Source organism: Molossus molossus, unplaced genomic scaffold (assembly GCF_014108415.1).
Source record: "Molossus molossus isolate mMolMol1 unplaced genomic scaffold, mMolMol1.p scaffold_m16_p_1, whole genome shotgun sequence".
Classification (NCBI taxonomy): Eukaryota; Metazoa; Chordata; class Mammalia; order Chiroptera; family Molossidae; genus Molossus; species Molossus molossus.
In genome coordinates, this window is record NW_023425344.1 from 51,137,294 (window position 1) to 51,160,852 (window position 23,559).

The 23,559-nt window shown below is 39.6% G+C and overlaps 1 protein-coding gene across 5 annotated transcripts in view; it reads left to right on the forward strand.

The window, feature by feature from the left end:
• RUFY3 (RUN and FYVE domain containing 3) overlaps positions 1-23,559 on the forward strand; it is an 82,456-nt gene that overhangs the window by 45,565 nt on the left and 13,332 nt on the right. For all 5 annotated transcript variants that reach the window (XM_036252615.1, XM_036252623.1, XM_036252653.1 and 2 more), the window contains 8 exons: positions 346-469; positions 2,495-2,556; positions 4,513-4,578; positions 5,997-6,066; positions 9,362-9,454; positions 11,181-11,264; positions 21,072-21,239; positions 21,740-21,837. In XM_036252615.1, the coding sequence (XP_036108508.1) occupies positions 346-469; positions 2,495-2,556; positions 4,513-4,578; positions 5,997-6,066; positions 9,362-9,454; positions 11,181-11,264; positions 21,072-21,239; positions 21,740-21,837 (765 nt within the window). The remainder of the gene's footprint in view (positions 1-345; positions 470-2,494; positions 2,557-4,512; positions 4,579-5,996; positions 6,067-9,361; positions 9,455-11,180; positions 11,265-21,071; positions 21,240-21,739; positions 21,838-23,559) is intronic.

A 23,559-nucleotide genomic window follows, 5' to 3' on the forward strand; every position in this document is an offset into this window, starting at 1 on the left:
GTAAAGGAAAAAATGGATAAATCGATCTACATTAAAATGAAGAATTTTTGTTCAACAGTACAAATATGTGGGAAAAGCGTGAATACTCATTTCAATGAAAATACCATTCTGATCACTTTTCATTCAGCTGGGCTGTTTATTCTCTAGAGAGTCTCTTCATGCATGTATAATCTAAATAAAGTATCCAAGACATCCAATTTTTTATTTTTTTATTTTTTTACTTTTTTGCTGTTATCATAGATGACCATATTCAACCATGAGGCAAGGGTTTTTCTCATCTTGTGATTACATTGTTGGTTCTTGAGGTTCTATTACAATAGAGCATTCCATGGATCTCTCTTACAGCGAATTCTATGAACCAAATGCCCTCATGATGGAAGAAGAAGGAGCCATAATAGCTGGTCTTTTGGTGGGTCTGAATGTCATTGATGCCAATTTCTGCATGAAAGGAGAAGATTTGGACTCTCAGGTATGAGAAAGATACTCGGTTTACAAGTGTGTCACTGAGTTCTGTTATCTCAGAATCTGGATTAATCAGATTATTACAACAAAATTAGGAAATTTTTTAGGTCATAAATAGGATTTCCTTTCATTTTGATGTGAATATAGAAAATTAGTTTGTTTACCTTCCTACTTGGCTCATTTATGCATTCTGAACATTTTTCAAATTCTTTTTTTTTTTTTAAGAGTTTGGTATCATCAAAATTGCCCAATTGTTTTTTTTTGTTTGTTTGTTTGTTTTTAATTATTGTTGAAAGTATTACAGCCCTGGCTGGTTTGGCTAAGCTGTTGGAGCTTCGGCCTGCGGACCAGAGAGTCCCAAGTTCAGTTCCCGCTAAGGGCACATACCTAACTTGCTGTTAGTCTCCGGCCCTGGTTGGGGTTGTGCGGCTGGCAACCAGTCAAAGTGTCTCCCTCACGTCGATGTTTCTCTCTATCTCTCTTCCTGCTATATCTGAAGATAGATTTAAAAATGTCCTCGGGTGAGGATAAAAAATAAATAATAATAATAATAATAATGAAAGTATTACAGATGTCTCCCTTTTTCCCCATTGACCCCCTTCTTCCCGCTCCCACACCCCTCCTGCCTTCCCCAGCCTAATGTCGGTGTTGATTATTGTGCATACATGCATATAAGTTCTTTGGTTTATCTCTTCCCACCCCTCCCACTCCACATCCCTCTGACATTTGTCAGTTTGTTCCTACTTCCATGATTCTGGATCTCTTTTGGTCTACAGCTTATTTTGTTCATTATGTTCCACAAATAAGTGAGATCGTGTGGTACCTGTCTTTTCAAATTTTTATATTGACTGTGATCCCTGTTAAAAATATTTTGTGCAGGCTAAAATATACGTATTCAGACTAAAGTATATGCATAGGCTAAATACTAAAAGTCAGTATAGAGTGGTAGTCAAGAGTAAAAACTCTAAAGCCAAACGTTAGGTTGAGATTCCAGCTTTTTTGTTTACTAGCTGAATATATTTTGTAGTTATTACTTAGCTTTTTTTTTTTTTAAATCCTCATCCAAGAATATTTTTCCATTTATTTTCAGAGTGGGAGGGAGAGAGAGAGGGAGAGAGAGAAACATCGATGTGAGAGAGACACATTGATTAGTTGCCTTCCGCATAACCACGACCAGGGCTGGGGACCGAACTGCAACCGAGGTGTGTGCCCTTGATCAGAATCGAACCCGTGACTCGTTGGTCCGCAGGCCGACCCACGCTCTAACTGCTGAGCCAAACTGGCCAAGGCATTACTTAGCTTCTTGATGCTTCAGATTCCTTATTTGTAATACAGGGATAAGAAGTACTCTCTCTATCTATTTCATAGTGATATTATAAGGAATAAAGAAGCTATATGTACTTAGAACAGGGCCTAGCACATATTCATTGCCCAATAAATAAACCTGCTGCTTTCACTATGACTATTTCTCACCCCTACTATATGAAATACTATGATGAATTTCTGTAATATTTTCTCTGAGAAAATGGAAAAGGAAATATGATATTTTGATGTGGATTTTGAAAAAGGAAATAAACTAAATGATAAAATAGCAATCTTGAAAAATGTAGACATGCATCAATGACAGCGTGGAAGAACAGATACCAAAATCTCACAGGTGGGTGGGGTCACGGGTGTTTTGTATTAACTTCCTTCTGTTTATCTGTATTTTCTGGAACTTCTATAAAGGGATGCTCATTATTGTGACTATAATTTTAAAAGTTATTTCTAAAAGTAAACATAGGAGTTTTAAAAGTGAACATAGAAAAATACATAAAATAAGCAAAAGAGAAACTTTAAACCTTAAATTTGTCACGTATTCTGTTTACTTTCTTAGTCTGATTTACAGCCCTTGTCGATTCTTGATTATAATAAAAGTAAAACATTAAAATGTCCTTAAAATTTTTTGGTAATTGTCATGACTATATAACTATTTTGATGCCTTGGAAAAATAATCTAATTTTTAATTAAATTCTGAAAATTCTGTCTGTAGGTTGGAGTAATAGACTTTTCAATGTATCTCAAGGATGGGAACAGCAGTAAAGGTAGTGAAGGGTATGTACAAAGAAAATTAGGTTTCTTATTTAATGTTCTTTAATAGTATTTAAAGTTTACAGCAATACTGATTTTTTGTTGTTTACCAGAGGGTATTTTTCCCATTGTTTTTTTTTTTTTTTTTTTTTTTTTTTTTGAGAGAGATAGAATAGGGGGTGGGGGAGTGGGAGAGAAAGACCGGGCCAGGGATCAAACCCACAACCCAGGTACGTGCCCTTGACCAAGAATCAAACCCGAGACCCAGTGCTCTGATCGCTGAGCCACACTGACCAGGACACAACAATATTACTTTTTACCAGACGTGTGGAAAGAATTTCTAATGGTACAGCTTTAATAGCATCTTGCCAAAACAGTCAATTGTGTCTGCTAAACCCTAAAAAGGGTTTTAGTTAAAGTGATTGTCCTGCTTACATTGTTCAAATGAAAACAGAATTAAAAATTTTATAAGAGGAACCCAGTGCTTCATTTCTTCAAATTGTGTTTGAAAACATGGTCTTTGTTGTTGTTGTTAATCCTCACTGGAGGATATCTTTCTATTAATTTTTAGATAGAGTGGAAGGCAGGGAGGGAGGGGGAGAGAGAGAAAAAAACATCAGTATGAGAGAGAGACATCCATTGGTTGCCTCCCAAACGACCCCAACCAGGCTTGGATTGAACCTGCAGCCCAGGTACATGCCCTTGACCAGGAATCGAACCCATGACCCTTTGATCTGCAGGCCAACGCTCTAACCACTGATCAAAACCAACCAGGGCAACATGATCTTTCTTGACAAGAAGGATTGCATTCTCAGTTTGCTTAAAATTACAATATTAAATATGCATCGTGGGGTTATGTAAAATGTTAGTATTAAGGGGGAGTATATGGGTACTGCACTGCTTTTACAACTCTTGTAAATCTACAGTTATTTCAAAATAAAGGGTTTTAAAAATATTCATATACTGCCCTGGCCGGTTTGGCTCAGCGGTTAGAGCGTCGGCCTGCGGTCCGGAGAGACCTGGGTTCGGTTCCCGCTAAGGGCACGTACTTCGGTTGCAGTTTGTCCCCGGCCCTGGTTGGTCGTGCGGGTGGCAGCCACTCGATGTGTCCCTTCACGTCGATGTTTCTGTCTCTCTCTCCCTTCCTCTCTCTCCCTCCCACTCTATCTGAACAAAAAATGGAAAAATATCCTCGGGTGAGGATAAAAAAAAATAATAATAATAATAAAAATATTCATATACTACTTAGAAACTGGAAAGAAAAAGCACACTTTATGCCCTTTATAAATTTCGCAGTTGAAAACATAATCAGTTTGAAGTTTTCAGCCTTGCACATCGAGCTAAGATCATATCCCTTGTTCTTTAAGTGGTCTTGATTTTGTCTTCAGTTGAAAAGTCTGGCTGTTTCATTTTTGCCTATTGTAGATTAGTGGGTTCCTTTCAAAGGTGAACCTCCCTTTTTCACACTTTATATTTTCATGTGATAATAAATACTTGATCTTTATGAAACCTTTCTCTACCATTCATTATGAAATCCAAATAACATTTAGAAGCAAATATATATTCTTTGAGAACAACTATTCCACCAGAGTAAGCTTAATTTAGTCACTACAACTAAATGGAATATTGTTATAAAACTAGCAAAACTAAAAAAATCTGTCATTTGGGAAAAGAAAATGTTTATTCTTTAAATACTTCTGATAGATTGTAACATTATATCTCTAACTTAAGTTATTGATGTGTGTAAGCTATAACAAGGGCTTTATTAATATGGGTTTTTGTGCATCTTTTTTTTTTAAACCTTCAAATCTTTCTTGTTGATGTCAGGGGGTTATACATCAGGTCTGTCTTCTGGTTTAGTGTATCTATGCCACAATGTTCTTTCTATGTTTTATGGAAAGATTGAGGGAAAGGAAATCTTGATATTTCTAATATTATCTATTTATTTCTATTTTCTCTCTACTTCCCCGCCCCCTGCAGAGATGGCCAGATTACTGCAATTCTGGACCAGAAGAACTATGTAGAAGAACTCAACAGACATCTGAAGTAAAGAATAAATAAATGTTATTTTATTGGGGGGAAGTTTGCTGTGGGGAATGGGTAAACTGATGAGCAATGAGGATAAATTAAGACAATACTCAACAAATATATACAGAATTCCTGCTTGCTGGCCACTTAGCTAGACCCTGGAAAAATGGCACTTAACTGTTTTGGTGACTTTTAGTGAAAGGCAGTAGTAAGATTAGTATGTAATTATACATCTAGTGATTAAATAAATGCATTGTTAAGATTCTTAAATATGTGACATATAGTACATGCTCATTTAACATCATCAATAGGTACTGCGACTAAGCAAAATCATGTAGAACGAAGTCAATTTTACCATAGACTAATTGATATAAACAGGAGTTAAGTTCCTACAGTGCCCCATGAACATTATAACAAAACAATGTTGAATGAAATTACGTTACTCAAGAACCTACTGTTGACTGTTGAAATTGGTGGCCCTCTTGGGTCAGTAGATCCAGCCACACATTTCAGGATTAATCTCGTGTAAACCACTCATTATCTTAGAACCTTTAGATTAATCACATCTCACTGGCCCCTTGCATTTGTCTCTTATACATTGGATTGACAGTATTAATTTACCCTCTTTTCACCATCACTACCATTAATATACCAGGAACTCACCAAGTATTTTTCAGAACTTCCAGAACTTGAAACAGTCTCTCTCCTGAGGAAAGCTACCCAAAATTTCTTCGTATTCTCAAGTACATTGATTTTCTAAAGACAGTCAAATAATTAAGAAGATTAATATATCTATTATTATCTTGCTTATGGTGTTCCTATGAAGGAATCATTTTAATTTAATAAAGGCCATAACATGATTATATCGGTGTCGATTTAAATTGTAGTCTTGGTTCCAGAAAACTCAGGAACAATTTAAGTGCATTCTCTGGGGACCAAGAGCTAATAATGACTGCAGTGAACTATGGAGATGTTAGTCAAGCAAAGATGTGGTTACAGTTGACAATTAAAGATAAGCATAGCATTATTAATTTACTCTTCATGCCTTCATTTCTTTATCTGTAATTGGGGATATCTAATGCATAGGATTGGTGAAAGGAGTAAATGAAATAATGCGAGTAAAACCATTTAGAAGAGTGTTTGGTGTGTGGCAAGCACTTAATTCATTTGGCCTATTATATGTAAGTAAACAAAGTTTACTGTCTAGTGCATTTCTTCTTTTTCATTCAGCCGGTCCTTATCAATTACAAACTTCAGGGCCAGGGAATGGGGTGCTAAGACACACATCCCCTTTTAAGCTGTCTTAGAGCTTGCAAGTCTGTCAGATATCGTGGACATTACAATGAATGATAAGTGTGATGGGTGTTTAAAAGGAAAGTACAGGATATTGTTCTGTTTCTCAAAAGAGACCATTATTTTTTTTCTTCTCTTGATAGTGCTACTGTAAACAACCTTCAGGCAAAAGTGGACGCATTAGAAAAATCCAACACTAAACTGACAGAGGAAGTAAGTGTTTTAGAAATTCTTTGAGTTATAGAATTTAGTAATGTGCCTTTGTGGAAGGTAATTTCTCTGGAGCCTTGCAAATAAAGGACTTGACTTTTCAGGTAATACCTGCAATAGGACATGACTCCTCGTTCTGACTAAGAATGGCCAGCTGGCTTATCCCAGGGGTCTCAGTTGTCCAGTTGGACTCTGCAGGCCTAGAAACGAGGCTGATCAAATAGCTAGCTTTCTTTTGTTTTGTCTGAGCTAACTTAGAGTTAATGTTTAGCATGTAGCAAGATATTCATCATTTATTCATTCAACAAGCATTGTTGGTACTACGTATGTGCTAGAGCTAAAAAAAACTTATATGTGCCAGGCATTGATTTATGTGTGCCAAGTTGGCAAGCTCCCCACCTTCACGGGCCTGATTTTCTCCTTGGAGTGGTGGGTAGATAATATAAAGAGCACTGGTCAGAAGACCAGTGATCCCTGCTTACATGACACGCCACATGTCATGTGCTGCTAAGCAAGTCAGTCACTTGATTTCCAAAGACACAGTTTCCATGATGGTAGATGGGGGTGTTTACACTTCCTCCTTCTGGCTCACAATTCCTCTAAAGATCAGATAAGAGTACATATGTGAAAACTCTTAGAAAAGTCCCTAAAATAAGAAGAGAAAAATCACTTCATGTTTCACTTCTGATTAATATATTTGTTTCTAACCTACCAAAGTCTAAGCTACATATTTTCTTTTTCTAACTATTGTGTTACATACAGTAGGATAAATTTGGTTTAAATGAAACCAAGTTAAAACAGTAGCTAGAAAATGCTATTTAATCATTTTTTTCTTCAGAACAAACATTTTCATTGTTATAACTTTAAAACATTTTTCTTATTCAGTGTTGTGCGCTTCATTTTCTAGTTTAGATTCTTAAATTATATTAAAATTTTAATTTATGGATATAACCCTTAGAATTTTATCCTAAAAGGCGTTCAAAATATTCTGTACAGAGCCCTGGCTGTGTAGCTCAGTTGGTTAGAGTGTTGTCCCGATATGCCAAAGTTGTGAGTTCAATACCTGGTCAGGGCACATACAAGAATCAACCAATGAATGCATAACTAGGTGGAACAACAAATCAATGTTTCTCTCCCTTTCTCTCTCCCTCCCTCACTTTCTCCCTCTCACCCCTTCTCCCTCTCCCTCTCTCTCCCTCCCACTCTTTCTCTCCCCCTCCCTCCTTCCTTTCTCTCTAAAATCAATCAATCGATAAAAAAAATTCTGATTTCTGTGATTCTACTGCTATTATATTGAGGCAATGTGACATAGCAATTGAGCATGCTCTCTAGAGCTAGACCACTTGAGTTCATGTCCCAACTCTGGCTTTCTAACCCTGGGCCAATTACTTAACCTTCTGTTCCTTGGTTTACTCATCTGTAAAATGGGAATTGTAAGAACAATGAGATTCTTGTTCAATGAGATTATTTAATGCATAAGGGCCTAGACCAGTGCTTGACACATCTCCAGCACTCAGTAGTTGTTCATTTTAGTCCCTTATTCACAAGATTGTCCTCCTGACCTAGGTTTATTTTACTAAAAATATTAATTTATTCATTCACTGACATATATTTTACCAATTAGATTTACTTCCTTGAAACTTTGAACTTTTAGAGATAGGTAATTATTGTGTATAGGCTTAATAAAGAGCAGACAAAGGCTAATGAGGCCTGCCTTTTCTGATGTCCATCTATTGTGGATTTAAGAGGACAATTGTTAGAAATAAAAAAAAAACAGCCCTGGCTGGTATGGCTCAGCAGTTAGAGCATCGGCCTGCAGACCAGAGAGTCATGGGTTGAATTCCGGTCAAGGTCACGTACCTCGGTTGTGGTTCAGTCTCAGGCCCTGGTTGGGGTCGTGCAACCAATTGATGTATCTCTCTCACATCGATGCCCCCACCACCCCCGCCATCTGACGATAAATGGAAAAATAACCTCAGCTGAGGATTTAGTAAATAAACAAATAATTAAAAAACAGACCTCTTTTCCCTTCCTGAATTCTAAACTAGTATAACAAAATGAGAAAAATTAAACAGATAAAGATGTGTAAATACACACTTTATTGGGTTTTTTGTTGTTTTTTTAATCCTCACCCGAGGACATTTTTCCATTTTTTGTTCAGGTAGAGTGGGAGGGAGAGAGAGAGAGAAACATCGACGTGAAAGGGACACATCAAGTGGCTGCCACCCGCACGACCGACCAGGGCCGGGGACAAACTGCAACCGAGGTACACACCCTTAGTGGGAACTGAACCCGGGTCTCTCTGGACCGCGGGCCGACGCTCCAACCGCTGAGCCAAACCGGCCAGGGCCACACTTTATTGTTGTATAGCTGATTTAGAAAGCACATTTGGATTCGCAATTATCACTCTTTCCTACGTTGAGACCTGGAAGAAGCAGTCTGAGGGTGCACTTGGATTAGACCAGAGTTACTTCCATGCACACCGTCAGGTCCGTGGAGCAGACAGAAATGGGCTTCCAGACATGCCTCTAGAAAGCATGCCTGAGCCCTGGCTCCTGTGTCCTTCCACTTAGAACAGGGACCAAGCAGAAACGGCACCACTGCTAGTGAAGAGATAATAACAAGGGATCCTGGCCTGGCCCAGAGGAGTCTGCTCAGTTCTGTTCCCAGCCTCCCTCAGGCACCTTCACATTCTCTGTGGGGAATAAAGGTCAGTAGGTACAGAGACTGTACTTTAGGTACTTTACTTTTCCCTCCTGTGGAAGAAGGTATCGGCTTTCCCCCTTAGCAGTATTCTGCTCCTAACATTACCTTATCATTTCAGGTGCTGAAATTAAAACACTTTTTAGTGCTTAGTGGCACGTTTTAGAGTGAGAACTTCCTTAGGAGTTCATTTCTTTGCGCTTTTAAAAATCATCCGTAAAGTCTTATGGAGGGTTCATAAGATGGGTCTCAAGGCATGAAGTGTGACCTTTTAAACATTTTAGAAATAAGTATTGTAACTAAATATAAGTTATCCATGAGGACACCCTTAAGGTAAACAATCATAAGTGAACGTTTTTATACTGAAAAAAGTTGACACAAAAGCAGCAAATGGAGATACTTTAAATTTGTATCTAAGCTATTTCAAAATATTTCTCCTAAGTTCCCTATAAGGACATTTTTATGGGGTTATAGATAGCTTTCTTTCCTTCTAAGAATATCTAAGCCTGAAAATCATGACCTAGCAGATCTGAATTATCCTATCCTGTGTTAATAAAAGAAATATAAATGATTATTTTTCTAATTTTATCAACAGCTTGCAGTTGCAAACAACAGGATTATTACCTTGCAAGAAGAAATGGAGCGAGTTAAAGAGGAAAGCTCCTACATATTGGAATCCAATCGGAAGGTTAATCTTACCAGATTTATAAAATACTCCTAGAGAGAGTGTCAGTGTGCTAGTGGGGGGAGCCTCTAGAGGGCTGTTTGGAAGCAGCAAGCATCCGGTAAGTCAAGCAAACTGTTTGCACTGAGACCTCATGCAAAACTGAGTGAACAGTGAAGGTAATGGGAGGGTGGTGCCCCTTCTTCTACAAATGCTCCTTGGCTTCACGACTGTCTCCGTTCATTTAGTTAGAGGCTTGAAGAAGCAGTCTAATTCAGTTTCTTGTTTTTATGCTTTGTGCTATATTTAAGTATTATATTTGTTATATTAAATGTACCATTATTTTAGACCATTTTACTGTCTTATAAGAAGTGTTTATCGGATACCCCTGGGAAAGAGTTACTATATAAATGAATTTTCTAGATAACTTAATTCCTGAAAGTACCAAAGTTTTTATATATGTCTAAACAGATACTTTGCAAACCTCTTATATATTGTACAATTCTAAGCCTTCCTGAGTAGAGGCTATCACCACATTTAGCTCTTTGGTGACTAAAGATCGTAACTATCCACATTGGCAATTCTGTAACTAAATTAGTGGTGCTACTTTAGGGAGCTGTTGAAGTTGATAGAGTTCCTAGCACCTGTACTTAATATCCCCAGAGGGCAGTGGGTATTATTTTTTGCCTTTTATTTTTTGCTGGCATCTCTTCCTACTGCTGTTAGTATTGCTGTCTCTAGAAAGGTCTTCCTGTTCCCTTTTGTCCTCATGTTTCTACCCTACTGTGACTTAGGAATCCAGACATCCAGTTATTAAAGAGTAACTAGGCTGCCTGGCTGGTGTTGCTCAGTGGATTGAGCATCGTCCCATGGAGTGAGAGGTCCCAGTTTGATTCCCAGTCAGTGCACATGCCCGAGTTTCGGGCTCAATCCCGAGAAGAGGGCATGCAGGAGGCAGCCGATCTACTGTGATCTCTCTGGATGGTTGGAGACACCAGATATAAGATCTCTGGAGAAGAAATATATTACCATTTGAATTTTTGGCCCAATTCATAGTTGACAGTGAATGCTGTTTTGTTTTTTAAAATTCTCACCCAAGGATATGTTTATTGATTTTTAAGAGAGAGAGACACACATCAATGTGAGAGAAAAATATTGATCAGTTGCCTCCCATATGCACCTGGACTAGGGATCAAACCCGCAACCTTTTTGGTGCATGGGATGACACTCCAACCAACTGAGCCCCTGGCCAGGGCAGTGCTGTTTTGTGTTTAGAGGCTGATTTTTCAGACTTCTACTACTTAATTGTGTAAACTATCTTAGAACTTCAAACAAAATGGCAAGACATCTCCAACTAGTTCAACTTAGGATTTTTGATTTACTAAACCTCTTCGATTCTTTTGTTGTCTTCATTCATTGTTTTTTTTTTAAATTTTTATCTTTATTGATTTTAGAGAGAGAGGAAGTGAGAGGGAGAGAGAGATAGAAACATTGAAGAGAGAGAACATCGATTAACCACCTTCTGCATGCCCCACAACCCTGGGCATGTGCCCTGACTGGGAATCGAACCAGTGACCTCTTGGTGCATGGGTTGATGCTCAACCACTGGGCCACACCGGCTGAGCTTCATTCATTGTTATACCTACTTAGGTATGATCATTATTCCCTAATAAATAGCAGTGCTGGTGTTAGCTAACTGTATATACTCTCTAAATCCTTAAAAATGTGCTGTTTTATTTATCTTTTCAAGGGTCCTAAACAAGACAGAACTTCAGAAGGGCAAGCACTAAGTGAAGCAAGAAAGCATTTAAAGGAAGAGACACAATTACGACTGGTAAGCTTTGCATATGTTCTGATAGTTCAGGAACATGTCAGAATGTAATGGCCTGCTTAGAGGTTTAAACCTCACAGACCAAGGTCAGGGATATCCGTGGTGTTCTGATACACTTTTATGGATCTGATAAAACTGTTTCTCACTCTTGTTAACCCATGTTCCCTATAATGCGTTCTCAGTCCATTTTCTGAGTATTCTCAACAGCTGATAGGATTTTGCCCATCTTTATTTTATTTTATTTTATTTATTTATTTATTTTGCTTTTATAGTTTGTATTGCAAAAACATTAGGTATATAGAACCTGATTTTTAAACAATACAATCCCCCCTCCCCACCTCAGTCCTCACCCCTGCGAAGACTCTGATATGTCTCCTTGGAGGGGGCAGCTCCTGTTTTCATTAGTAAGAATCATTAATGTAGAGTTATACTCTTTCACTTTTAGCTCTTATTTCTTAATTTATTCTAGTTCTTATTCATAAGTAAAAAAATGTGTCATTGATATTAGCCTTAAAGTATTTTCACAATAAAAAAGATATATATAAGAATTCTATACTAAGGAATAATATTTTTGAACTATATTTTATCCAAGTATTTGTATATTAATACACCTGTGGTGTTACTATATTAACTCTTCTGCAATTTAGATAGTAGGACAAACAAAAGGATTCCCCCCCCCCTTTCCCAATAGTGTCTCTAACAATCGGGAGAAGGCTGAAAATAAGGAGTGACCTGATTTGTACTAAAAATTATCACAGCCCGGCCCGTGTGGCTCAGTGGTTGAGCATTGACCATGCACCAAGAGGATGTCAGTTCAATTCCCAGTCAGGGCACATGCCCAAGTTGTGGGCCTGGTCCCCAGTGGGGGGCATGCAGGAGGCTGTCAGTCGATGTTCTCTCTCATCGATGTTTCTATCTCTCTCCCTTCATCTCTCTTTAAAATCAATAAAGGAAAAAAACTTTTTTTCATTATCACAGACCAGTAGTGTATAGAACAGAATTTTAGGTTTTCTCAGAAAACAATATTGTTTTTACATCCTTGAAATAATTTTCATTTTTTTCTATGTATTTGTGAATTAGCTCTCAAAATGCTTTTCATAGGGAATCGCCTACAAATAATACATGTAGACTTTATAAGAACAGTCTGATTCCTTTTCTGTCAAAAAAATTTTTTTTCATTATCACAAACCAGTAGTGTATAGGACAGAATTTTAGGTTTTCTGAGAAAACAATATCATTTTTACATCCTTGAAATATTTTTCATTTTCCTTCTATGTATTTGTGAATTCGCTCTCAAAATACTTTCCATAGGAAATCACCTACAAATAATACATGTAGGCTTTATAAGAACAGTCTGATTCCTTTTCTCTCCTGCTAACCATGTTCAGAGGAGTGCATCAGTTAAGCACCTTGCGATAAAAATTTTACACAAAATGTTTCACATCATTGTATCACAATAATGTAAATATTAAAAAAGGAAAAAAAACCAAGATAGTAGGCAAGGTCCCAGGTATGCCCTAGGCATAGCCTGTATGCAGAAGAATGCCGAGTGTTTGTAGGTTTGATCATCCAAATAATGTTGCAGTAATAATGACTGAAACAAAAAAGGGAGGAGGGCCCTGGCCAGTTTGGCTCAGCGGTTAGAGCATAGGCCTGCAGTCCCTAGAGACTGTTTTGGTTCCCTCTAAGGGCCCATATCTCGGTTGCAGTTTGTTCCCGACCCTCGTTGGTTGTGCGGGTGGCAGCCACTTGATGTGTCCCTTTTACATCGATGTTTCTCTCTCTCTCTTCCTCTCTCTCTCTCCTGCACTACCTGAACAAAAAATGGAAAAATGTCCTCGGGTGAGGATAAAAAAAAGAAAGGGGGGGGCAGTCATGTTAAGTGAATATAAAAACTCAAGTTAGCCATACTGACTATTCACAGTAATTGAAATGTTACCCTGGAGACGCAAAGTATCTTTTGGGCTTCTTGGGCGCTTGATAATGTCAGCAACATCCAAACTGAAGAGAATTGCATCTGCTTCATTTTGTGCTGGCTGCCATAACATTTATATATATATATATTTCTTTTTTTGTTATTTTTCGTTTTTTATTTTATTTTTTTAATTAATTAAGTAATTTCTGTTACAAATGTTTCTCCTTTTCCCCCCCACTGATTGGCCCCTCTCCCTCCCTCCCCGCCCTGTCCATAGCATTATTGTCCATGTCCATTGTTCATGCATACATGCATATAAGTTCTGTGGTTTATCTCTCCCCCACTACCCCCTCTTCTGGGGATTGTCAGTCTGTACCCCACTTCCATGTCTCTGGGACTATCCCATTCCTCAGACTGTTGTGTTCATTATATTCCACAAATAAGTGAGATCATATGATACTTGTCTTTCTCTGTTTGGCTTGTTTCACTTAGGATAATACTTTCCAAGTCCCTCCATGTCATCTCAAAGGATAAGAGATCTTTCTTTATTATACCTGCATAGTACTCCCTTTTGTATATGTACGACAGCTTTTTTATCCATGAGTCTACTAATGGGCATTTGGGCTGTTTCCAGATCTTAGCTATTGTAAATAGTGCTGCTACAAACATGGGGGTACATATATTCTTTCTGATTGGTGTTTCAGCCTCCTTAGGGTATATTCCTAGAAGTGGGATCACTGGGTCAAATGGAAGTTCAATTTTTAATTTTTTGAGGTAACACCATACTGTTTTCCATAGTGGCTGCACCAGTCTGCATTCCCACCAGCAGTGTACTAGAGTCCCCTTTTCTCCACACCCTCGCCAACACTTGTTGGATGATTTGTTGATGGCGGCCATTCTGACAGTGTCAGGTGATACCTCATTGTTGTTTTAATTGGCATCTCTCTGATAATTAGTGATGTTGAGCATTTCTTTTTTTTTCATCCTCACCTGAGGACATTTTTCCATTTTTTGTTCAGATAGAGTGGGAGGGAGACAGAGAGGGAGAGAGAAACATCGACGTGAAAAGGACACATCGAGTGGTTGCCAGCCACACAACCCAACCAAGGCCGTGAACAAACTGCAACCAAGATACGTGCCCTTAGCGGGAACCAAATCCTGCTCTCTCTGGACCGCAGGCCGACGCTGTAACCGCTGAGCCAAACTAGCCAGGGCGAGCATTTCTTCATATATCTCTTAGCCATTTGTATGTCCTGTTTGGCGAGGTGTCTGTTTAGTTCTTCTGCCCAATTTTTTTAATTGGGTTCTTTGTCTTCCTTTGGTTGAGTTGTATGAGTATTCTATATATATTGGAAATTAACCCCTTATCTGATATATCATGGACAGTTATGTTCTCCCATACAGTGAGTTGCCTTTTCCATTTTGATGATTATATCTTTTACTATGCAGAAGCTTTTAAGTTTGATGTAGTGTTCATTTTCTCCTTTGTTTCTATTGCCTTAGGTGATGTATCAGTGAAAATTCTGCTGCGTATGATGTCTGAAATTTTGTTGCCTACAGTTTCTTCTAGGATTTTTATGGATTAATGAGTCACGTTTAGGTCTTTTATCCATTTTGAGTTTATTCTTGTGTATGGTGTAACTTGATGGTCAAGCTTCATTTTTTTTTTTTTTTTTTTTTTGCATGTACCTGTCCAATTTTCCCAACACCATTTATTAAAGAAGCTGTCTTTACTACACTGTATGGAGTGGCGTAAAGACACTTGCCCCTTTTGTCAAATATTAATTGAGCATATTGCCTTGGGTCCATTTCTGGGTTCTCTGTTCTGTTTCATTAGTCTATCTGCCTGTTCTTGTGCCAGTACCAGGCTGTTTTGATTACAGTGGCTTTGTAGTATAACCTGAAATCTGGTAATGTGATTCTTCCAACTTTGTTCCTCTTTTTCAACATTGCTGTGGCTATTCGAGGTCTTTTTTGGTTCCATATGAACTTTTGAAGTATTTGTTTTGTTCTATGAAGTATGTCGTTGGTATTTTGATGGGGATTGCATTGAATCTATACATTACTTGGGGTAGTATGGGCATTTTAATGATGTTGATTCTTCCAATCCATGAGCAAGGTATGTGCTTTCACTTTTTTATATCTTTCTCTGTTTCTTTTTTCAATGACTTGTAGTTTTCTGTTAATAGGTCCTTTATTTCTTTGGTTAAGTTTATTCCTAGGTATCTTAATGTTTTTGCCACAATGGTTAATGGGATTGTTTTTTCAGTTTCTTTCTGTGACTTCATCATTGGTGTATAAGAATGCCATCGATTTCTTGATGTTAATTTTGCATCCTGCTACTTTGCCAAATTCATTTATTAAGTCTAGTAAATTTTTGATGGAGTCTTTGGGGTTTTCTGCGTATAGTATCATGTCATCTGTGAATAATGACAGTTTCACTTCCTCCTTTCCAATTAGGATCCCTTTTATTTTTACTTCCTGTCTGATTGCTGTGGCTAAGACTTCCAGTACTTTGTTAAATAAGAGTGGCAAAAGTGGGCATCCTTGTCTTGTTCCTGTCCTTAAGGGAAATGCTTTTAATTTTTGTCCATTGAGTGTGATGTTGGCTGTAGGTCTTTCATATATGGCCTTTATTATGTCGAGATATGATCCCTCTATTCCCAGATTGCTGAGCGTTTTTATCAGAAATGGGTGCTGGATTTTGTCGAATGCTTTTTCAGCATCTATTGATATGATCATATGATTTTTATCTTTCATTTTGTTTATGTGGTGTATCACATTTATTGATTTGCAAATATTGTACCAGCCTTGCATCCCTGGGATGAATCCCACTTGGTCATGGTGGATAATTTTTTTGGTGTATTGCTGGATCCGATTTGCTAGTATTTTGTTCAGGATTTTGGTGTCTATGTTCATCAGGGATATTGGCCTGTAGTTTTCTTTCCTTGTAGTGTCTTTTTCTGGTTTTGGAATTAGAATTATGCTGGCTTCATAAAACGAGTTTGGAAGTCTTCCTTCTTGAATTTTTTGAAATAGTTTGAGGAGAATGGGTATTAGTTCTTAGAATATTCGGTAAAATTCCCCCATGAAGCCGTCTAGGCCTGGGCTTTTGTTTGCTGGGAGAGTCTTGACAACCTCTTCAATTTCCTTAGTTGTTATTGGTCTGTTCAAGTTTTCTATCTCTTCCCGATTCATTTTTGGGAGACTCTGTGTTTCTAGAAATTTGTCCATTTCACTTAGATTGTCAAATTTGTTGCCGTGTAATTGTTCATAATATTTGTTAATGATCCTTTGTATTTCTGTTGTGTCCGTTATTATTTCTCCTCTTTCATTTCTGATTTTGTGTATTTGGGTTCTCTCTCTTTGTTTCTTGGTGAGTCTAGCTAAGGGTCCATCAATCTTGTTTATCTTTTCGAAAAACCAGCTCTTTGTTTCATTGATCCTTTGAATTGGTTTTAGGTTTTGTTTTGGTTTTTTTTGGTCTCTATTTTATTTATTTCTGCTCTGATCTTTACTGTTTCCTTCCTTCTACTTGCTCTGGGGTTTTCTTTTTGTTTGCTTTCTAGTTCTTTAAGTTGTGAGGTTAGATAGTTTATTAGAAATTTTTCTCTTTCTTGAGGTAGGCCTGTAGTGCTATCAACTTCCCTCTCAGAACTGCTTTCACTGTATCCCATAGATTTTGTGTTGTTGTGTGTTCATTTTCATTGGTTTCCAGGAATTTTTAATTTCTTCCTTGATCTTCATGGTAACCCATTCATTGTTCAGTAACATGCTATTTAGCCTCCATGTGTTGAAATGTCTTTGCATGTTCTTGTTGCAATTGATTTCTAGTTTCATACCATTGTGATCTGAGAAGATGCTTGATATGATTTTAATCTTCTTGAACTTGTAGAGATTTAGTTTGTGCCCTAACATGTGGTCTGTCTTTGAGAAATGACCCATGTGCACTTGAGAAGAATGTGAATTCTGCACTTTGGGGGTGTAATTCTCTGTAGATGTCTATTGAATCCATTTGATCTAGCGCTTCATTTAGAGTCTGTGTTTCCTTGTTAATTTTTTTGTCCAGATGATCTATCCAGTGATAGCAACGGGGTATTGAAGTCCCCTGCTATGATTGTATTGCTGTTGATTTTTCCTTTGAAGTCCTCCAAAAGATTTTTAATATATGTTGGTGCTCCTATATTTGGTGCCTTTATGTTTACCAAGGTTATATCTTTCTGTTGAATAGATCCTTTGAATATTATGTAGTGGCCTTCCTTCTTTGTCTCTAGTTATGGTCTTCATTTTGAAATCTATTTTATCAGATATGAATATTGCTACCCCAGCTTTTTTTTTGCTTTTCATTTGTTGAAAGATTTTTTTCCATCCCTTCACTTTCAACCTATGTAAGCCTTTTGTTGTGAGGTGGGTTTCTTTTAAACAACATATATGTTAGTCATGCTTTCTTATCCAGTCAGCTACTCTGTGTCTATATTGGAGCATTGAAACCATTCACATTTAAGGTGATAATTGATATGTACTTATTTATTGCCAATTTTGTTTAGTGTGGTTCTATTTTTCTTCCTATTTCTTCTACAATTTACAGCAGTCCTATTAGCATATCTTGCAGTGCTGGTTTGGTGTTAATATATTCCCTTAGCCTTTTTTTGTCTGGGAAGGTCTTTATTTGATCTTCTATTTTGAATGATAGCCTTGCTGGATAGAGTAGTCTTGGATTCAGATCCTTGTTTTTCATGACCTTGATTACTTCTTGCCACTCTCTTCTGGCCTGTAGTGTTTCTGTTGAGAAGTCAGCTGAGAGCCTTATGGGGTTCCTTTGTAGGTAACCTGTTGCTTATCTCTTGCTGCCTTAAGGATTCTCTCTTTGTCTTTAAATTTTGGCATTTTGATTACTATGTGTCTTGGTGTGGGCTTGTTTGAGTTCTTCTTGGGGCTCTCTCTGTGCTTCCTTAACTTGAATGCCTTCTTCCTTCACCAAGTTAGGAAAGTTTTCTGTCACTATTTGTTCTCTAACTCTTTCCCATTTTCTTCCTCTTCAGGGACTCTATGATGCAAATGTTATTATGTTCCAGTTGTCCCACAGTTCTCTTCAGCTGTCTTCCTGTTTTTTAATTGTTTTTTTCCTTTTGGTTTTCTGATTGGTTGATTTTTTTCTATCCTGTCTTCTAATTCACTGATCTGCTGGTCCTCAGCTTTCTCTACTCTGCTGGTTAGTCCTTCCATCCTTCCATTGTGTTCTTAATTTCTGCTATGTCATTCTTCATTTCCACTTGGTTGGTTTTTTATGTTTCTATATCTTTACTCAAGTTGCTGATGTCCTTACTCATGTTGTTGAACTTCCTTAAGATCATGGCTCTGAACTCTACCTGTGATAATTTGCTTAGCTGCATTTCATTTATCTCATCTTTGATAGAGTTCTCTTGTTCTTTGATTTTGGCTTTATTTCTTTGTTTCACCATTTTGGCTAACTCAGTGGGTTTTGGAGCCTGCCAAATTTTTCCTGTGGGTGTTGATGTTCTGCTGTTTGTGGCTCCCCCTCCTGGGTTTGGATGAGCCTGGGTGGGCCCACGTTAAACACCACTGTCAAGTCTTACTTTCCTGGGTAGATTTGCAAGCCCAGGAAAGGTTCAGTTATCCTCTAGCTTTGTCCTGGAGGCTAGTAGACTCAGTTACTCAGTGCCTTGGACTGTAGCCCTGGTGTTCTGCATAAGAGGATTTCCTGAAGGTGAAATAGATGCTGGTTGTTAATGAGCTTCAATTTGCATTTCTTTTTCTCACCTGGGAAAGGCTGAACATTCAAGGGTAGGAGGCTGCTGCTTTTCCCCACAGCTCTGGGAAGGAGCACACTGGCCACCATCCTTTGTGGCTGCAACTCAGCAAAAACTCTGAGTGCCCTACAAATCCCAGGTGTCCTTACAGAGTTCCAGCCCAGTCTGCCCTCCCTCTGCCATAGCCCCCAGGTGAGTGGCTGTGGCTATTTTAGCACACTGTCTCGGCTCTCTGTGCTATGGAGTGGGCTTGGTCTTTATTTCCCAAGGGCGCTGCTTACATCTAAGACTGCTGCTGTCAGTGGGCTCCCAGCCTGCCACCCTCTCATGCCTCTGCAGATCTTACCAGTGTCCCTGGTTATATGGTCCTGTCCTACTGCTTTTCTGTTGCTTTTTTCTGAGAATTTGTCTTTATTTTAGTTATAATTCCCTTTTGGTCCTGGGAGATCGTCTGTGTAGCTTCTATTCACTGCACCTCCATTTTGACATCCTCTAAGCCTATCGTGTGCGCAGCTGGGTCACACAGGCCTTTCTGGTGCCCCTGCACCCTGCAGGTCTCGCGGGTAACTGGATCGCAAAGTCCCTTTGGGGACCCGGCTCTATGCCTATGTTATGGGCTGCTGGGTTGCACAGCCCTCTCTAGTGCTTCAGCCCCCCACAGGTCCTGCGGGGTAACTAGATGGCACAGTCCTTGCTGGGTCCCGCAGGCCTCTCTGGTTCTTCAGCACCCCGCAGTCCCCATGGCATGCTAGATCACACAGTCCCTGCTGGGTCATACAGTCCTCTCTGGTGCTTCAGCACCCCGCAGGTCCCACGGGTAATTGGATGGCACAGTTTCTGCTGGGTCGTACAGGCCTCTCTGGTGCTTCGGCACCCTGCAGGCCCCGTGGATAACTAGATCACTCAGTCCCTGCTGGGTCGCACAGTCCTCTCTGGTGCTTCAACCCCCAGAGGGTCCCACGGGTAGCTAGATCGCACAGTCCCTGCTGGGTCGCACAGGCCTCTCTTGTGTTTCAGCACCCAGCAGGTCCCACTGGTAACTGGATCACACAGTCCCTGCTGGGTCGCACAGGCCTCTTTGGTGCCCCCGCACCATGCAGTTCCCGTAGGCGGGCAGCTGGATCGCACCAGTCTCTCTCGGGCTCTGGCTTCCCACTGCTCTTGTGAGCTGCTGGACCACACAGGCCTCTGTGAGCCCCAGGTCCCACCACTGGTGGCTGGGGAGTTCTCCTGCCCCGTGGGACTCAACTCCTGCTCAGCTCTTGCTGTAGTGTTTGGGGATGGGTCTCAGCTGCTGGTCTGTGCTTCTGTTGCCTTGGGATGGATGTCTGCTCCCCAGCCTCTGTTGCTGGGGGTATATCTCGACTCTGATCAGGCTGCTACTATGGGGGATGGTGCTGGGCTTTGGGCTGTCTGCAGCTTCTGTGACCAGCACCTTGGGAGCTCCACTACTGTGCACTGGTCTGTGTTGACACAGTGTCCACTCGTCCATTGGTGCCAGGTACACTGGTGGGCTCAGGTTGCTGGGCCCTAGCCACTCCCACTGCCTCCTCCCAGGGAAGACCCGGGATCTTCCAAAATGGTGGGACCTCCCCGCAGCACAGGGAAAAGCGTCCTGAAGGGCCGCTTACCACGGTAGCTGGCTGCTCCGTCCACAGCACAGGAACCTTCTGCTCCGCAGCTCTGCACTGCTCGGGTTTCGTCGTCCACTTTCACATCCATTCACACTCTCTTACACACTCGCTCACTCTCTCACACACTCACCCTCCCTCCAGTCCTGCCCGCCGCCATCTTCAATCTTCTCTATATATATTTCTATAATAAGACTTGACATAAGTTGTCTGTCTTAACATCTGATGAAGTGCCTCAGGTGTGTGTGTATTTTAGACAAAGTAAATAGCATTACCTTTGGCCTAGTGAGCTCTTCAGATTCATAAATTATTGAATAAATGTTATTGTGATTATCCTAATTATTCTTGTTAATGTCTCTGCATTGGATGAGAGCTTATAGCTCTTTTTGTCAAAATCTTCAGACCTGAGAGTTTGGTGTACCTTTTCCTGTGGAATTGGTTGGTTTGTACTTAGACGAGGAGAGAGTAAGCACTTTATTTCCCTTTGGGGCAGGATGTTGAGAAAGAACTGGAGATCCAGATCAGCATGAGACAGGAGATGGAGTTGGCCATGAAGATGCTGGAGAAGGATGTCTGTGAGAAGCAGGACGCCCTGGTGTGTCTGCGGCAGCAGCTGGACGACCTCAGGGCTCTGAAGCATGAACTTGCCTTTAAGCTGCAGGTGAGGGAAATAGGAGGAACAGGCTCATGCTCTCTACAGTCCCAGGGCATCCTTCCACCCCTCGTTTAGAATTACACTTTAAATACAAGAAGGAAGAGTCACATCTCATTTTGAGGCGAGTTGCCTGTAAACCACTTTAGGAATCTGACCTCTGCATGACCACTTTTCAGACTGGGAAAGAACGTCTTTATCCTATTAGAATCTCTACTCTGTAGTCTAACCCATCAGATGAGTTATATATTCCATTAGCGTTTATACTGGAATATGCTAAATTGATGAACCTTCTAGTATTGATTTTTGTGACAAAGTTATATATAACGGTATTAATTTTAAACATTACTTTTTGTTTTTCTCTACAATTGGAAATTAACTGATTCTCAAATAGATGAGCATTTCTATTTCTCTTATTTCCCACTTACCATTAGGTTCGAAAGGCATATGTAAGTTATTTCAGGATTTTATGTTATATATACATCACTCATAATTCTTTTCCAAAACAGAGTTCAGATTTAGGAGTAAAACAGAAAAGTGAACTAAACAGTCGCTTGGAAGAGAAGACGAACCAGATGGCTGCTACCATTAAACAACTTGAACAAAGGTAAAGTGCTGTTTCTTTAGTGAAGCACTCTGGGCCCGCAGTGCTGGGAGTAGACAAAGTATATGAAATTCTCCCAGCTTTACATCAGGCGTGCTGGCAGAAAACCCATAAAATCTTGTGTTTTCTAAAATGTCGCTGAAAATGTTTATCAGAAACATCAGCCTTTCACGACTGTTTTGAATGGCAGAACTCAAACCCTCTCACTCAGTCCCGTTTCAGTGTCGTGTGTTAGGGGAGGGATACTTAACCACGGTGAGAGGACTTTCGAACATGTTTGTGATTTTGTTATTTATTGTTCATCACTCAAGTCTGAATATTTTGGTGCAAGGTGATGTGGGGATACTGAGGGCACTTCTCGTAAGTTCAGCCCCTTCGCTCCCCCCCCAGGAACCGTCCTGCAGCTTCCACTTCCACCTCCCACCACAGCTCTCAAGTCGGTCTCCAGCTCTGCCCTCCATCTGGAGACCAGTCTTGCATTTTCATCCTGCGACCAGCTATTTCCCACCAGTTCCTACCATTCACGAAGTAATCCTTTCCCTGAGCTACTCCTTTATTTCTCTTTTGGTCTAAAAACACCATTTTCTTCCTTGGTGCCAAGAGAAGTGGCTGAGACCTGGAGCTTGAATGAGCCACGGCAGCCACGGTCATTCAGTGTTGCCAGCCTGTGTTGCCACCTTGACACCCACTGATCACTCTCTTAAACTTGAACAAAACTAAACGACTTACTGGTCCCTGGACATGCTTCCCTTTTTTCCCATCCATTTTTTCCCTAATAGTTCCACCAACTAGAAATGCCCTTCCTCGCCTCACTTTCTTGTTCTTCAGATACATCATTTACTTTCAGACTCAAATGCTACCTACCCAAAGCTTCCTCTGGTACTTTTTCCCAGCTAAAAAACAATCTGCCAAATCTGTCCATGTGGAAATTCCCATGGCCTATATCCATACCTGCCCATACTGCTTATAGCACTTCTCATTTTTGCCTTACCTTATACCCTTGATATATGTATCATGTCTTCTGATCAGAGTGTGAGCTCCTTAAGGTTAGTTAACTAATTTGTTAAGTTCCCTCATTGGATCTGTCACAGTGCCTTGCATTTATAAGGCATTCACTTAGTAGATGCATGAATGAATGGATGGGTGACTTTTTAAAAAATGTTTTTATTGATTTTTTTAGAGAGAGAGGAAGGGAGAGAGAGATAGATACATCAATTGGCTGCCTTCTGCATGCCTCCTACTGAGGATCAAGCCTGCAACCCGGCATGTGCCCTGATCCAGAATCAAACCCGGACCTCTCAGTCCATAGGATGACGCTCAGTCCATTGAACCATACTGGCCGGGCCTGGGTGACTTCTTTTATTCAGATGATTCTTGACCAGGGAGGGTCCTGAACGGCACTGAATATTAATGTTAACTGAAAAATTGTAAGATTGGCTGATTTTAAATAAAAAGGTCTCTGTTTATCGAGGAAGTTATTTAAGTGCTTGCCAGAAGCAATTATATGTTTATGATTCAACAAATCAATTTTAGTGTTCATAAATTATGTATGTGAAATGTATAACATTGTTTTTCAATGGTTTTTTGAAACCATTTTGGCATTTAAAGCTGACAGAATTTAAAAAATGACATCTCTTCAAGTATTAAGCTGACTTATTCTCTTGCTATTTTTCTTTTTCCTGTTTATTCATTTTCTCATTCCCCTTTCACTCCCATTTTTATTTT